Raw genomic sequence first — 16,097 nt, forward strand, 5'->3', positions numbered from 1 at the left:
CGACCCTCACAGGGGACACAGGGCTTCACTGGGAACCCGATGGGAACAGAATACAGAAGACAGAAGCTCACCAACAGGAAACTCTCAGTGACCTGGAGCTGATGAAGGGGGACGGAAAGCTCAGGGGTTCTCTTTACTATGTTACTCACCAGGGGCCATTATATTTTGAAAATCAGTGTTAACAGCTCTGTCAGGGCCACTCTCCAAATAGAAAGGCAACTTGAGCAGTGGACACTGTCTGCAGCCACCAGCCTCAGACATTGGCACAGACACCCGGATGCTCAGGGCAGGGACATTGCTTCACCTCCCTGGCAAGACCCCCAACAACCCTCCATACAGGGGACCCAGCTGTGCTGGCTCAGGGTAGAGCACTTTCAATCCCAACACAGCACAAACACCCCCTCTCATGTTGGACCAGGATAAGGTTAGTCTGGCTCTGGCCAGTGGCTTGGCCACTCTCAGGGACAGGACCACCATAACTTGTCCACAGGAGGCTGAGCCTGGTCCAGGCCCTGGGCCACAACAAGGGTCAGACTAGTCTCTGCCTCCTGGAGCTTCCTCTCTAGAGGGCAGGAAGCCAGGCCAGAGGGAGATCTGCAGGTGAGGCCAGGTGGGAGGGCAGAGAGCAGGGGAATGTCCACAGGGAAGACCTGGGGTCTGTAAGGAGGTGGTCAGGGGAAGCGGGTGCCCAGGCACCCTGACCTTTCCTAGGGCCAGTGTCTAGCTTGGCCTCAGAGGCCACCACACCCCAGCATCAACACCTGGTCAACACCTGGTCAGTGCCCCTTCAGCCCACAGGTGGCTGGGAGCCCCTAGGCCTGCCCCTACAGTGTCCACTCTGCACTCAACCACTCCTCCAGGGTCGGATTCTTTTCCTGGGGCTTCGAGGAGCCCTGTCATCAAACACTCAAGACTGGGGACCCACCTGGCCAAGCCAATCTACACCGGTGGCATCTGGTCACCTCCTCAGGCTCCTTGACTCCCTGGACCACTAAAAGGCCTACATGGTCTCTCCCAGGACATGCTGTCTGCCCTGATACTCTGAAAACTGAGGACTCTCAGCCCCTCCGGCAGCAGGGGCCCAGGCCTCCTCACACCTCCCGCTGATTCTCTGCCCCCAGGCCAAGGTCCCACTGACGGCTCCACCTCCCTGGCAAGACCCCCAACAACCCTCCATACAGGGGACCCAGCTGTGCAGGCTCAGGGCAGGGGCAATCTCACCCCCAACACAAAACAAACACCCCCACTCAAGTTGGACCAGGACAAGGTTAGTCTGGCCCTGGCCAGTGGCTTGGCCACTCATAACTGTGTCCTGAGCCCACCCTGCTTTCCTCCATATGTCTCAGGGGAGTCCTAGAGGCTACCAGGTGCAGAGTGGATGCTGGGAGCGTCTGTCAGTGGTACTGGGTTAATGATGGGGGGAGCAGAGTCTGGACAGAAACTGGGGTGTCTGTCCAGAAGTGGAAGCCAGTACTCAGGGCCCAGAGCTGGTAACTCCTGAGAAGAAGGGACTAAGACAGACACAGGGAAGTAAGCTCTGTCCTTTCAGATGTGGGGAGCTGCACTGAGTTACTATGCCTTCCAGTCCTGATGCACCACTGGGATCTAAAGATCAGTGTACTCTGATGCAGTAGTGCCATGACTCATGACTCCGCCTCCCCCCACCCCCCACCCCACTGGGATAGCAAGGCCAGTCTTCTGAGTAAGCATAACCCTGGGTTGAGCAACACTCACCTATTCTTTTGTAATCCTACCCCTTTGCCCTGTTTGGGATAGAATGTTCCATGGACACTCCCTTTTTGTGTCCCCTTCTCTTGCTCTGCCTTTGGGTATGGCCTTCCTAGCTGTCAGTCAACCTGCTGACAGCAGACATCAGGAAGCTAGACTCAGCCCCTGAAATCTGACCCCTTGCCTCATTTGAATGGCTTCTCCACAATAAAAGGGTTCAGCATATGCTTGCTCTCTCTCTTCTCTCAGAGGAGCCATCACAGAACCCCAAAGAAAAGGTATCTCTGTCTCTGTGTGATTATTTCATGCAGCCCAGGTCACCTGGAGTGACTTTGAGTGTTTTAGTCGTGAGAAATGTAAAATCGGGCAAGGTGAGCAGCAACCAAAGGAGGCAGATTTAAAAAGGCCGCCAAACCAGGCTTTATTGAGATTCACTCCCAGGCAGAACTCCATCAGACCTACAGAGTGGACAGGAGGAGGGGCTGAGGAGAAACCGCGTGGGAGCTCCACTGGACTGGGATTTTACAGGGATCACGGCAGGAAGGGAAGGGCTTGGGACAGGAAAAGGGATTTTTAGGGTCCCTTGTCCCGCTGGAGTTGGTCAGGGGAGCTGGCTGAGATCCAGGATTGGCCAGGGGGTTCTGTTGATTGATAGGCATTCGGTGCCTGATTGATATTTCTTTCCTGCACGGGCTGCCTTGTTCTAAGTCACCGCTGCTGACCTGACAAGAAACATGACAGTCGGAGACCAGAACATTCCAGGTACCATCCAGCACCTGCTCACTGGAGTCTCAGCCTTGATGATTGTCCCTTACTGACACTGATGTTCACTCTCCCTCCCCTGCCCAGACCCTTGTCCTCAGAGATGCTGTTCCCATCTACCAGGTGAGTGTGGGTGATGAACATCCTGGCCCACAGTCCAGTGGGGACTCAGGAGCTGCCCCCTCCACACACCTTCCCGAGATTTCCAGGAAACAGCAGCCAAAACAGGATCAGGGGTGGTGAGCAGGGAGGGAGGGGCCTGGGAACAGGAGCCACTGAGCCCAGCCAGGAGCAGGCACAGAGCAGTCCCAGGGGGGCCAGGGCCTAGGAGTCTCTGATCCCTGTTCTCAGAAGGACACAGGGTCAGAGGACTCTTGTTTTTTTCAGGAATTACTAAACCCTGACGTGGACACCTACTGCTGGGTCCATAGCCAAGTTCATGTGGATTCTTAGTTCCCACCAGACAATGCTGCATATGGGCTGAGGGAGGGTCCCACTAGAACCCCAGACCCTCGATGGTGGCGCCTGAGCCCTGGGAGACTCTGGCACCTGGAGGAGGTGGGGGTCCCTGGGTTCCTGGAGACCCAGACAGGCTGCCCTGGGCTCTGAATGGCCAGAACCAGGCTGCCTGTGCCCAGGAGCAGGGGCTTCAGGGAGAGGGAAGGGCCCTGTGGGTCACCTGGAAAGGCGCTGAATAAAGACCCCCTTCCCTCCTTCGCTCTTGGTTCCTGTGGGAACATCTCTTGGCAGACACTCCCCTCAGGGTCCAGGTCAGCTCTCTCCTGTGTCACGCAGGGGAATCGTGGTCTCTAAGTGGTTCCCACAGGTTTCTCTTCCTGGGAGACAGGAGCTGGGAGTTGGGAGCCAGGGCAAAGGTTGGTCTGTCCACAGGGAAGGGGGAGGGTCCCAAGGCCCTGCAGCCAGCAGAGCACTCAGTGGCCCTCACATTCCAGGGACCCATGGTGGTTAGCTGTGGCCACTGATTTCTTTCCTACTCAAAGGCCAGTACTCAGCACATCTTCACCTCTGCTAGGGCATAGGACTGTCAGAGTAATCAGGAGACAGGGCCAGACCCAGACTCAGGCCCTGAACAAGGGCCTCAGGCCCTGCCCGAGGCTCCAGCCCTGCCCTCCCATCACCTTCCACTCTGCCCTGCCTGGTCTCTCTGGGACCAGCCTCCTCTGCACACTCCAGCACCCAGGGCAGAGGCTCAGGGCTCCCCACATGGGGCTCTGCAGGCTCCATGGTGATGGGACAGAGGGTCTCCTCCCTGACCTGGGGCCCAGAATGTCCACTGCAGTCTCCTCCACACACTTGGGCCACTGCTCTGACTCCTTCCCTGAAGACTGGGAAGGGTGACGTTTTCCTGTAGGTTCATTTGGATCAGGCCATCACTTTTCTGGATATTAAGAGGTCAATGTACTAAAGCTCAGGGACACTCTCCTGATGCCTCACAGTGGTCTGTGCTGAGGTGAGAAGTAGGAAGAGACCCTCGGAGTGTCCAGCATGACTCGGCTCTAGTGAGGCTCCTCTGCATGAACACAGCATCAGATCACACACGGTGACTGCTCTCGCCTTGGTGTCCTGGTGCTCTTGGTACAGACTGGCTCCCACACAGTGGCTCCAACAGCAGATACCAAGGTGGCCATGAGCTGCACTCTTCTGGAGGCTCCACGGGAGTCAGTTTCCTCACCTTTTCCAGCTTCTAGCTGCTGCCTGCTTCCCTGGCCTGTGGGCCCGACTCCATCTTTGAAGAAAGCAAGTGGCCCCTGAAGGCTCTCTGCTCTGCTCCTGCCCCACACCTCTGGCTTCTTCTGTCTGTCCTGCTTCCCTCTCTCCTTTACAAGGAAAGGACCTTGTGACTACCTGGACCCACCAGATGGACCACAAGAACCTGTCACAATTATATTAGAATATATGATTAATGTGATTAATATGATTCAATTATATGTGATTAATATTTCCAGAATAGGCAAATATATATGACAGAAAACACTGGCGGTTTTCTAGGAGTATGGGATTTGGGGGGAAATGGGAGAGTGACTGCTAATGAATATAGAGTTTCTTGTGGAGTTGATAAAACTTTTAAAATGGATGTTAGTAGTGGTGTACAATTCTATGGATACCTAAAACTATTGAGTCAGACTCTTAAAATAGGTGGCTTTTATGGCATGTGAGTTATAGCTCAATAAAGCTATTATAATTTTTTTAAAAATTTAACCTTTATTTCATTTATTTGTTTTTATGTGGTGCTGAGAATCAAACCCAGGACCTCACTCATTCTAAGCAAGCACTTTACCACTGAGCTATAACCCCAACCCAAAGCTATTATAAATTAATGAGAAAATGTTCAACAATTCTTAAATTTTTTCCACTGCATGTATTCAGCACCGTATTAGATATTTCTGTAATTTTTCATCAATAATACAATGATCAAAGAAACTCATGGATAAAGGACAGTACATTATGATTAATTCTATTTTTACCCATTCTCTTGTTCTTTTTCCTTCTGAAGTTTTCAGTCTTCTGTTATTTTTTATGTATTTTTTTATTTATTTTGATACCTAGGGATTGAAACTGGTAGGGGCTCTTTATCACTGAGCTATGTCCTCAGTTTTGTTTTGTTTTTCTTTTTTTTTTTTTTTTTTTTTTTTGAGACAGGGTCTCACTAAGTCACTCAGGCTGGACTCAAACTTGACATCCTCCTAACTTGGCCTCCTAAATCACTAGAATTACAGGCATATACCACTGAACCTGGCCTTTTAGCTATTTTTAAAGACAGTAATAATTTTCTTCATCAAAGAATGTCCTTATTTTCCTTTTATTCCAGAAAAATATTCCCCCGGCAACTGGGCATGACACTGCCATTTTATCAGGCCAATCTGTCCACTCCCTAGACATAGCTGGCCCTCCTCATACCTTCCACATCTCCATACTCTCATGGACCACAGGACAAAGCACAAGGGTAACTCTACAACTTTATTTGGTTAATCAAAGGGGTCTGGGCATTGATACAGCTGGATGGTCAGTACCTGAAGACAAGCAGGAGGCCTAAGAGAATTCCCCAAGAAGGATCTTGACTAGAGGGCCCCGCACCAACAGTCTGGGACTTCTGTATGATGTTGAGGACCTCAGTCACTTTGATACTTCCAATATGATGAAAATCTGATAAGAGATTCTGATATTTACGAGCACAGCCCAAGATGAGGAAGGTGGTATTGAGCGTCCCTATAAGGAAGAAAGGGAAGATTCAGGGACATTTCAAGAGAGCCATTATCCAGAAGCTCCTCACAAACCAGGACACCTCCTTTTCCCACTAACACACCAGATACCTTACCCCTTCCTCCTTGGAATTCTTGTGACTGGTCCCCTCTACCCAGAATCCCATCTTCAGACCCCATCAGCCTCTCTCGGAGGTTTGTTTGAAGTCATTAACAGCACCTGGCATACAGCAAGCATTTGATAAACAAAGTTCCTCTCCTCTCACCTGCCTGAAATTTGAAGGTGGAACTGAAACAGCTATGGGCAACAGAGGGACAAGTCTCAGAGGAGACAAAATTTGGAAGACACTCCTCATTGTGCCTGCCCACACACGTTGGGCAAGTATTCGAAGAACTTGAGGTAGACTTAGCAGATTTGGCCTTGAGCCTCACAAAAGGCTGCAAGTTGGTGAGGTTATTGCAGAGAAAGGTCCGGCAAACGTGACTATAGGAGGCAATGGACACTCCAGGAGGTGAAACAAGGTAGGAGACTTGTTGATGGTAAGATAAGCTTGAAGTGCAGCCTTTAAACCCCACAACTCCCCTTCTGGTCCCTGAGGAGCAGAGGATTAGAGAGTTCTGATCAGTGTCATTGGCCTCACCCAAAGTCCACCCTTCTCCCTCATCATCTGTGCCCTCTCTGCCCACCCCACACCTTTGCTTCTTCCCCATGTTCACTCACTGCAGCTGCATGAGGCTCAGATGCTGAGGTCTCCATCTTGGTCTCTTTAACCTTCTCCCTACAGGAGTCCCTCTGCTCTTCCCTGTGTCCCATCCCTTTTTCTACCCCATATTTCCCCCTCCTCCAAGATCCGCCCATCTCCATTTTGTGCTCTTCATCAGCCCACACTACAAACAACTGGGACCATCACTGCTCTTGCCAGTATCCTGACATATTCCCAAACATACAATGACGTCAATATCTGGAACTCTAGTCCTGAGTGCTGGGAGTGGAGCTAGGGGTAGAAGAGTGAGCAGAAGGAGATTATTAAACCCACCCCACTTCACCTGACTCAATGAGCACTAGTGTCTCCTCACAGCCTTCTCTCAGCTTACACACCATGCTCCTCATCAGAAGCCACCTCCAGTTATGGAAGGTAACAGCTCTGAATGCTGAGGCTCTTGCTTCATAGCACAAAAGAGTATCAGCCCCTAAAAAGAGAATGAACTTCCAGGCATCTGCCCCACATCACCTTCTCAGGCCCTGACTTCCAACCAAGAATTAAGCCTTGGACCTAGATACCCAGCCCTCCTTCCCCAAGTGACATGAATCCAGCCTCCCACCTTTTGAGGTCTTAATAGCATTCAGCCCCCCAAGACATACAAGGTAGAGAAGAGATGGCCCCTAGGAGGCAGAGCAGATGCACAGGTCTCAAATGCTGGGATCCCATGGTCCTGTGTCTGGGTCCTGTATGCTAAAAGTCAGTCTGGAACCAATTTCAGCGTGGGTTCCAAATTCAGTTCTTGGCAGTCCCTAAATTCTCTGTTCACCCACTTCTGGGTCACTGTTTCTGGAGCAGAAAGTTGACTGCATCAGTTACTTGAGGACTTCAGGAACACAGGCTCCCCATTTCCATGGTCTCCCCTCCAATCTAACCCATTCCCAGCACATCAGCTTCTCAAAGCACAGCTCTAATTCTCCCACTTAGGTCCTCCCACTAGCCTTGGTCGGATCCGAAAGACCACTATTGCACAGGCTGTTCTCCAGTCAGACACAATGACAGCAGAAAAGCAAATGGATGCTCACAATTCCTATGAGTGGAAGTCATTCAAAAGACTACTACACACCACTTGGCTCAATAAAGAAACTAGAAAACATTTATGACTGAATAATATTATAATGCATACCACACACGAGTACATGCCAAATCCACTGAAAACTCAATAACATCTGTAGACTAGTTAAGAGTATTGTACCAATTTCTATTTCTCACTCATATGCTATAGTTATATAACATGTCCCCATGGGGAAACTAGAGGAAGGGTTCAAGGTACTTCATGTACTATTTTCGCAACTTTCTATGAGCCAATAATCATTTCACAATTGAGAGATTTGGGTTTTCTTTTTAAAAACAACAACATACCAAATTTTAGGATACAATAGTATTTACAAGTAAACCTATATTTTTAAATAAATTTATCAGGAAAAAAGAAACATTGAAAAATAAATATGTTCATGAATTAGCTCAAGAGGTTGTATAAGGAAAAATGAAGCACACACTCCCAAAATAAGAATAGAAATAAAAAGGATGGCAGAAATCAATGAAACAGTAAACAACAACACTCATTATTATAAAAAAAACCTAATGTTCATTCTTTGGAAAGATTAATAATATAATTATCTGGCAAATGTGCTCAAGAGAAAAGATGCAAATAAAATAAGAATGAAAAATGGGAAGTGACAGCAGATGTTTTATAAATAATAAAAGTATCATTAACAACTCTACATTGATAAATTTGAAAACCCAGATGCAGTGAATAAACTTTTAAAATAATAGAAAATGCCAAAATTAGCATAAGAATATACATAACGCAGCACTGGGAGTGCAGCTCAGTGATACAGCACTTGCCTAGTACACTTACGGCCCTGGGTTCAATCCCCAATAAGGGGAGCTGGAGGAATAGCCAAGGACCTCCTGAAAATCAACCAGAAAAAGACAGCAATCCTGTAGGAAAATGGACCGAGTATATGTAGAGGCAATCCTCAGACAAGCAAGCAAGAAAGGCTAACAGACACACCTAGCAACAATCAGAGAAATGCAGCCTCCTCAAACTGTACATCTCTTGGACTGACTATAATCAGGAAGCTGGAAACAGACAAGTTTTGGCAGGAATGTGGGGATAAAGGGGTCCTTGTGCACTGCTGTTCATGTGATGGTTGGTGGGATGGTGGATAGGGTTCTTTTCCAGATCCTGAGGAACAGAGGAGTTCAGAGTTCTGATCAGTGTCTCAGGCCCAACACAGCATTGCAGAAGGAAGTCCGACAATATTTATTCAAATTAGGTATGTAAATATGCATACCTGGTATATATCTGGTATATCCTGGATACAAAATTTTCCACCTTTGGGTTTATGAGGATGCAAGCATTATTGTGATGGGTAAGCGGAGGCAATAGGCACATCCCTTCCTGAGACCAACTGAACACACAACATGAAGGGATATACACCACACAATATCATGGCAGTTAGAAGCAACTGATTAGATGTACACTTGTGTATGCGCATGGGTCATAAAAGTACAGATGTGATTATTTTAAGTAGTAAATAATAATATCATGGGCATAAATTTGAAAATGTGCAAAAAACTCTACACACTTTTGGGACAATCCACACAAACCAAAAGATACACATTAAGCACCTTAGAAGGACTGCATATAGGAAGGTTAGGGAATGAAAGGGGGAATAAGGATTAGTGGAAATAACTAAAACAATATAGGATGGGGTATGAAGTTCATAGGTCTTGCACACAAAGAGAGACCAAAGCTGGAATCTTTATCCTGCTGCTTACCAGCTACACGATCTTCCACAATTTGTTGAAGTCTTGAGTCTGCTTTTTCATTAATAAAATGTATTAATAATATATCTTACAGGGTCATTGTGAAGATTAATAAGATTATTAATATAAAGTACAGGCAAATGCTGAACTCTATAAATGTTGGTTCCTCTCTCCCTTCTCCATTTAGAGGATCTAGTTCAAGTTGTTTAGCTGGCATTCAAGCCTTCCCCCACCTCACCACCCCCAAGTTGACCCCAAACAACCTTTCAATTTTATCTAATATGGCTCCCTGCACAGCAGTCCAGCTGGAGGTCACTTTTCAAGCCTGGAATGCCACAGATCCACAGGGTTTGTGGCCCAGAATACTGCAGCAAAGAGGCTAAGGTCCACAGAAAAGAAGGGACATGGAAAGGGGAAATGAAGGCTAATAAAGGTTTACACAGAGGTGTTATTCTAACCAGAGAAAATCGCACACACCAGCCCTTGAGACAAGACAGGATAGAACAACCTAAGCACAAGTGGAGACACAAACAGAACAGACTTGAAATGAAACCCAGAAAGAACAAAGGATGGAGTGGTCAGAGGGGATGCTACCCCTACAAAAAAAAAAAAAAAAAAAAAAAAAAATATCTACAGAGAGGAGAAGCGACCTGATGGACTGGAACCCTGCAGGGAGACAAAGGACCAGCAGGGACAGCACAGCAAAAAGGCAGGAAATGAGGAGTGAGGCACTCAAAACAGTGAATGAAAGAAAGGAGACAGGGTGGGATGGACAGAGAAAAGGGATCACACAGAGAGGATGGGGAGGGAAAGTGTGAAATGGGTGTTAGGGAAACGGGGGAAGGCTACCATTAAGAGTCCTGGGAACAGTTGAAATTCCTAGAGGCACGCAGAGGGCAGAGGGCCTCGAAGGAAAAGTACAGACGCCTCCGGAGGCAAAGAATGCAAGAAAGGGGCGCAGGTTATCAGGGAATAAATAACCGGAAGAAACTGGGTCCAAAAAGCAGCAAGTTGAACAAGCAGAAAGAAGGTCAGACACAGAGACAAGGAGTTCAATTGAGAAGGTGAGACCCTGGAAGGAAACAGGGAAATCACAGGTTGGGGAAATGCATCAGAGGCAAAGCATAGATTCGGAGTTGGGAAACCGGAAGAGAAGTGAAAAAGAACCAGCCAGTTCACGCAGCGAGGATCAGCAGCCAAGGCAAAGCCCGGAGCGCAGACCAGAAATGAGACTGCGCATGCGCCCACAGTCTGGTCAACGCCTGGGGGCGGGGCCGAGCCTACCGTTCCTGGGGGCGGAGGGTGGGCCAACCTCGGTCCGGGAGGCAGTATTCGACGCCCCATTGGTCACCTTCTCCAAAAGAGGAAGAACAATCTAAGAAGGCAGGCCATGGGGGGAAGGGCAAGGGGCACGAGACTCAACTCGACGCGCTATTGGCTGGCCTGATGGTCTGGCGCGCGGAGAAGTGGGCAGGAGGGAAGGGGCGGGCCATCAACGTACGGATCTCGAAGCACATTGGCCACCGGCCTGAACAGCAGTAGGCGGTGCTTGAAGCTCATTGGCCCCTGTGATAAGGGGCGGGAAAACCAGCGCGAGTGCAGCCGTTCCTCTAGCCACTTTCTCGTCCTTTCCCTTGGCCACCTCCTGTCTGAGTCTGACTCTGCTCTCGCGGCTGTGGTAACCACGGACCGGGGCGCGAACACGACCCCCCCTCCCTGTTCCTTCTGCTCCCTCTCACTTGGCACTGGATCTCCCCACAGGCATCCTCTCGCCCTTCCCCTCGCGCTCCTCGTGCCTCTCTTCTCCCTTCCCCCACCCCGCGGGCCCCTGGGCGCGTTCTCGTGCCCTGCCCCCTCCCAGGGATGCTGGAGCGGGGCGGAGCCACAAGTCCAGTGTTTGGGGGGATGGCTGCTGGAAGGGGTTGCAGGAGAGAAATGGTTGCATAAGGAGGGGAGAATGCATGAGATTGTTATTAGTGGGTACAGGGGCATAAGCACTGGGTGCAGCCACGACTGCACAGGTTCGCCTGAAAGCCTGGATGCCTTCTAGATGCAGTGGAGAAATTGACGCCATCAGCTGAAGAATTTTGGTGTTGATCAGGGCCTCGCACATGGCTGGAACTCAGTAACCTGTCCAGTGAAGGAATGCGTGAATTAAAATAACTATTGAAAGTAGGGCCAGGAGCAGGGTGGGAATGTGGCTTAGTGGTAGAGGACTTCCCTACCATCCATGAGGCCATGGGTTCTATCCCCCAGCATTGCTCAAAAAGAAAAGGAAAAAGGAAAGAAGGACAAGGAATTCATTAGAATAATGTAGAACAAAATCGGACTGGAGGAGTGTGAAGGGCAGACAGAATTCTGAATTGTGGGTATGGTGGGACTAAGAATTGAGGAGGGCATAAAAATATTTTTAGGGATTAGATAAATGCAAGCCATAGGATGACAACTGTTGAAAATGATGCCAGGAAGAATTCTTGGGTGGAACGGGATGTTTGTAGAAAGGGGGTGCAGATACCATTGAGGGGGATCCTGGGAGGACATGTATATGACTCAGACTGAGTTCTGTCATGGGAAAGTGTGCAGATGAAAGATAATGATGTCTGCATTGAACATATACCTAAGAAAGGCCAGGGCAGGGGGTTCTTAGGAAGATCCATGAGAAAGGTCATGAGGTGAAAGCTGAGTCCAGAGTGGTCAGGCTGGAGACTCGTGGTGTGGCCTCTTCCAGGCAGAAGGGTTAGGTTAGAGTTACTTAGGGGAGGGACCACATGCCCATCCTGAACTGCCACTCCTGCCCCTAGATCCATGGAACCCAGTGAAACACCTGCTGTACACCACTGCCCTGCTGACTCTGTCCTGGGAGGTGAGACCAGAGCCCCCCAGAGCACAGAGCTTATCCCCAGAAGAGCTGTCAGTCGCTCTCCAACCTGTGCCCGCTGCCGCAACCATGGTGTCACTGCCCACCTCAAGGGCCACAAGCGCCTCTGCCTCTTTCAGGCTTGCGAGTGTCACAAATGTGTCCTTATCCTGTGAGTATAAGGGAGGGGAAGAGGATGGGCTTCCTCTAAAGGGTGGCTGACTTCTGACTTGCACCCCCACACACACTTTAGGGAGCGCCGAAGGGTCATGGCTGCCCAGGTCGCCTTGCGCAGGCAGCAAGAGGCACAACTAAAGAGGCATCTGGCTCAGGGACTGATGAGGAGAGGAACAGCCCCTCTCAAAGCTCCCACCCGTGTCAAGAAAGGAGCCACTCGACCAGGGGTCCCCTGTGAGTGTCTCTGACTGGGAATGGTACAGGGATTTGGGTATAGAAAGCATAAGTGGAGAAGAGAGTCCTGCCACTGAATTGATATTTGACCCTGGGCAAAGTCACCCCAACTATAAAATGTGATCAAATGTTGTGAGGATACAGTGAGATCTGCAGGTAGAACATAGTCAGAGGGACATATGAACTCAGATGGGGCTGGGATAAAACAGGTTAAAAGAAAAGACTCACTAGAGCTCTCTGGTCCCTCACAGCTGGAAAGGAGAACATAGCACCCCAGCCTCAGAGCCCCCATGGGGCAGTCCCACTGGCACTGACACCTCCTGGGAAGGTAAGGAAAGCCTGTGCCCTGAGAGAGTAGCTCCCAGCCTAAGTCCTGCAGAGACCTCTTCTTCTGTGCCCTCAACACCTGATACTAGCCCCTACCCTAACTTACTGTGTAATCATGGGCAAGTCACTTTTGTGGGCAAAATGACAGTACTGGATTTTTAAGTGCCCCCCCTCCACTATTTAGGGGTCCTACAACCATCCCAGAATACACCCATTCCTTCTCCAGCCTTGTACCTAACTCTAACCTATGCCCTCTGCCCTTGCAGGAGAACTCCTGTGGGCCTCTGCTGCTCAGCCGTCCCCCAGAAGCCTTACCTTTACCCTGGACTCCAGTGCCTCCTGGCCCTTGGGGACCAGGGCACTGGCTGCCTCCAGGCCTCTCCATGCCACCTCCAGTGGTATGCCGCTTGCTATGCCAAGAACCTGCTGTCCCTCTACATCCCTTCCCTGGTAGGAAGATAGTTCAACATTCATTCAACAGATACTTGTGTGCCAGTTTGCCACTATCAAAAAAGGAAGAGCTCTGCATTTTCTTACCCACCTTAGGCTTTGACCCTGGCACCTCCCTCCGGCTGCCCACCCACGGGTCCCTCCCAACCTTCCCAGGATCTCGCTCAGTACTGACAGCTCCTCTTTCTGGAGAGCCCCAAGGGCCCCCTAGCCTGCCCCACACGTGAGTAGAGAAAAAAGGATGTATATTTATTCTGAGCCTGACTCTGTGATGGATGATAAAAAAGGAAAGGTCTTGGGCTGGGGCTGGGGCTCAGTAGCAGAGCGCTTGCCTAGCATGTGTGAGGCACTGGGTTCGATTCTCAGCACCACGTATCAATAAATAAAATAAAGGTCCATTGACAACTAAAAAATATTTAAAAAAAAAAAGAAAGATCTCAGGCTAATAGGTGAGGCAGAGTTCTCCTAACTCTAGTATTTCTTAGCTGTGAACCTTTGAATAAATGTCTATATTTTCCTGAGCTTGTTTTTCTATTGGCAAATAAGAAATGCTATTACTTTCAGTTGTCATAATAATTAACAATAATGTATGTAATATACCTAGCCCTGGTCCCCAAACCTTGAACAAATAGTAGCTATGAAATCCTCTTAAACAGATAAGATGAATTAGGATTGCCTGCAAAATGGAAGGCCACTATAACAAGAACCTTAGAGGCCAAGGAAAGAGGCCAGAGGTCATTAGAGATAGCTTCTTGAAGGTGGGATAGGGGAACTGGGGGAGAGAAACCAGAATCTGGTAGGGCAGGGTCATAATCTCAGTCCCTCTATGTATTTTGCCCATTTTTTAAAACTTAACACCAATGATTTCCTATAATCTGGGCAGGAAAAACTGACAGGAATTTTCGTTTTATGGAAAACAATGGAGGCTAAGACAGTGAACAGGATTTAACCAGGCCCACAAAGTCCAGTGGCCCAGCAGCCTCTCAGCTTCCCAGATCAAAATGTATATATGTCTGTTTATGTGACTGATATGACCTGGCATCTCTCCTTGTTTCTAGATGCTCGACTCTGATACTCCAGTCCTGTGGCACCCCAGACTCTCTTCTGCTACAGCCACAGGTCCTGGGAAAGAAGTGGCATCCAAGACCCAGGGAGGAGGTTGAGCCTGGGGAAGGAAAAAGCAAGGAACTATAAAAGAACCAGGGGCAGAGGAACACCTGCAGGTTGGGCAGAAGTGGGGATTCCCAGTCTGCTTCTTTCCCTTTCCTTTGCAGGCCCCTGGAGCCTCTCGCCTGGCCTGGACATCTGCCCCCTCAGAGCGGCAGCTGCAGCGGGAGGCAGCTGAGGCCCTTGTGGGTCTGAAAGATTCATCCCAGGCTCCCCGCCTGACCCCTTCTGTCCCCCCCAACCCTGCCTGGATCTCCCTGCTCCACCCCTGTGGCCCACCAGGTAACCTGCTTCCTGAAAGGGGAGGATGGAATAAGAATGGCACTAAATGGAGGTCACTAGAGCAAGCAGAGGTCAGGGATGGAGATGAGGGAAGGGGTTAACAAGTTGAATGTCCTCAGATCCAGGCTCCCAAGTTCCTCAGCCTGGCCTCTGGGATTTTTAGTTGAAGCTTATTCAGTGAATCACATTTACCAGTTTCGTGCTCAGCATAATCATCTAGTATTCCAATGTCAAGGAAAATTAGAGAGGTGGAGATTTTTCCAATGGCATATAGCCAGACAGTGTTGAAGCATGTCTCCTGACTCCAGCCCCAAGGTTCTCTCTCCAGACCCTAGCTGCTTGCTGAAGTCTGAAAAGGGAATGAAGAAGTAACCAGGGTCTGACCTGGGAAGAGGTGATAACTACCTTCCAGGGGTTTCCTTCCTGCTTAGGGAATCTGGATGCTTTCACAAGGCTCGTGGTGAGACCATAGAACTCTTAAGGAGTGAGAAACACTCAGTTTCAATTTGTGGACAGAGAGGGAAGGCTGAGAGCCTTTCTGTTCCAATAGTGGATTGGTTTAGAGGAATTGCTGCAACAGGGAGAGATGCAGCCAGATAGGCTTCTGATTGTGGAGATATGGCATGCTGGGTTTAAGAGTTTACACAAACAACTGTGCACAAAGGGGAGCCAAGAAATGTTTCTAAACTTGACAAGATATATCCCAGAGAGCCTGAGCTTGAGAAAGAAAAATATGGTAGCTTTAATGGAGGGGCTAGAAAAGGCAAGATTGGAGGTGAGGAAATCAGCAAGAGGAGGTCTGTGCAGTTAGCAGGTGAACAAGGGTGAGGTGGAGCAGATGGGGTAAACAGAGATCTGCTGGGAGGGGAAACGGATATGACAGGTTCTACCTTTTCCTGCCTGTAGCTCCTGCTGGAGGAAGAGGATTCCAACCTGTCGGCCCCTCTCTCCGTCCCAGCCCAGCTCCTTCAGTATCTCTGCATATTGGGCGCCTGGGGTCCATCTCCCTTCTGAGTTAAAAGCCCAGAGGTGGAGGCTGCCTCACTGGGGCAGGAAACCAATAGCCCACAGGCACTGCATATTTGGTATTTTACTTACAGATTTTTGCATGGAATTTAATATAGTACAAGCTTCAGGATTTTTTTTTAAGCTTTCAGGTGCTTTGTTAGCTTTCAGTTCCTTTTATAGTGTGGGCATTTCCCTGGCCAAAGATGGATATTTTCATATCCTTCCTTGGGTCTTAGGATCTTTTTAAATATCCAAGAAACAAAGAGTTGTACAGTTTAAGCTGACCAGTATCTAAATACTTTTCTGCATGAGTTCATGTTCTGTATATACCTATGCACTCATGTCTGC

General features: G+C 49.1%; 2 protein-coding genes and 1 long non-coding RNA gene across 4 annotated transcripts; 2 read left to right on the top strand and 1 right to left on the bottom strand.

The window, feature by feature from the left end:
* The first annotated feature begins 1,925 nt into the window (after positions 1–1,925).
* LOC144250379 (uncharacterized) lies at positions 1,926–4,648 on the top strand. Of its 2 annotated transcripts, none has more exons than XR_013342466.1 (4): positions 1,926–2,006; positions 2,437–2,490; positions 2,578–2,613; positions 3,948–4,648. It is a non-coding gene; the product is annotated as an uncharacterized LOC144250379 (long non-coding RNA). The 2 variants fall into 2 exon arrangements; XR_013342467.1 differs by having other exon boundaries at positions 4,193–4,648.
* An 867-nt stretch (positions 4,649–5,515) lies between these two features.
* On the bottom strand, positions 5,516–7,141 carry Lypd4 (LY6/PLAUR domain containing 4). Its single transcript, XM_026403827.1, has 4 exons — positions 7,075–7,141; positions 6,759–6,902; positions 5,978–6,304; positions 5,516–5,718 (listed from the first exon to the last, which is right to left on the bottom strand). Exons 1-4 carry the CDS (start codon positions 7,139–7,141, stop codon positions 5,516–5,518), a joined length of 741 nt encoding a protein of 246 aa, XP_026259612.1.
* A 4,911-nt stretch (positions 7,142–12,052) lies between these two features.
* Positions 12,053–15,760, top strand: Dmrtc2 (DMRT like family C2). The gene is made up of 8 exons (XM_026403880.2): positions 12,053–12,276; positions 12,358–12,515; positions 12,767–12,843; positions 13,112–13,292; positions 13,389–13,515; positions 14,351–14,411; positions 14,567–14,741; positions 15,648–15,760. The coding sequence occupies exons 1-8, from the start codon at positions 12,053–12,055 to the stop codon at positions 15,758–15,760; spliced, it is 1,116 nt and encodes a 371-aa protein (XP_026259665.1).
* The last annotated feature ends 337 nt before the right edge of the window (positions 15,761–16,097 follow it).

This window comes from Urocitellus parryii, chromosome 15, assembly GCF_045843805.1.
Source record: "Urocitellus parryii isolate mUroPar1 chromosome 15, mUroPar1.hap1, whole genome shotgun sequence".
Classification (NCBI taxonomy): Eukaryota; Metazoa; Chordata; class Mammalia; order Rodentia; family Sciuridae; genus Urocitellus; species Urocitellus parryii.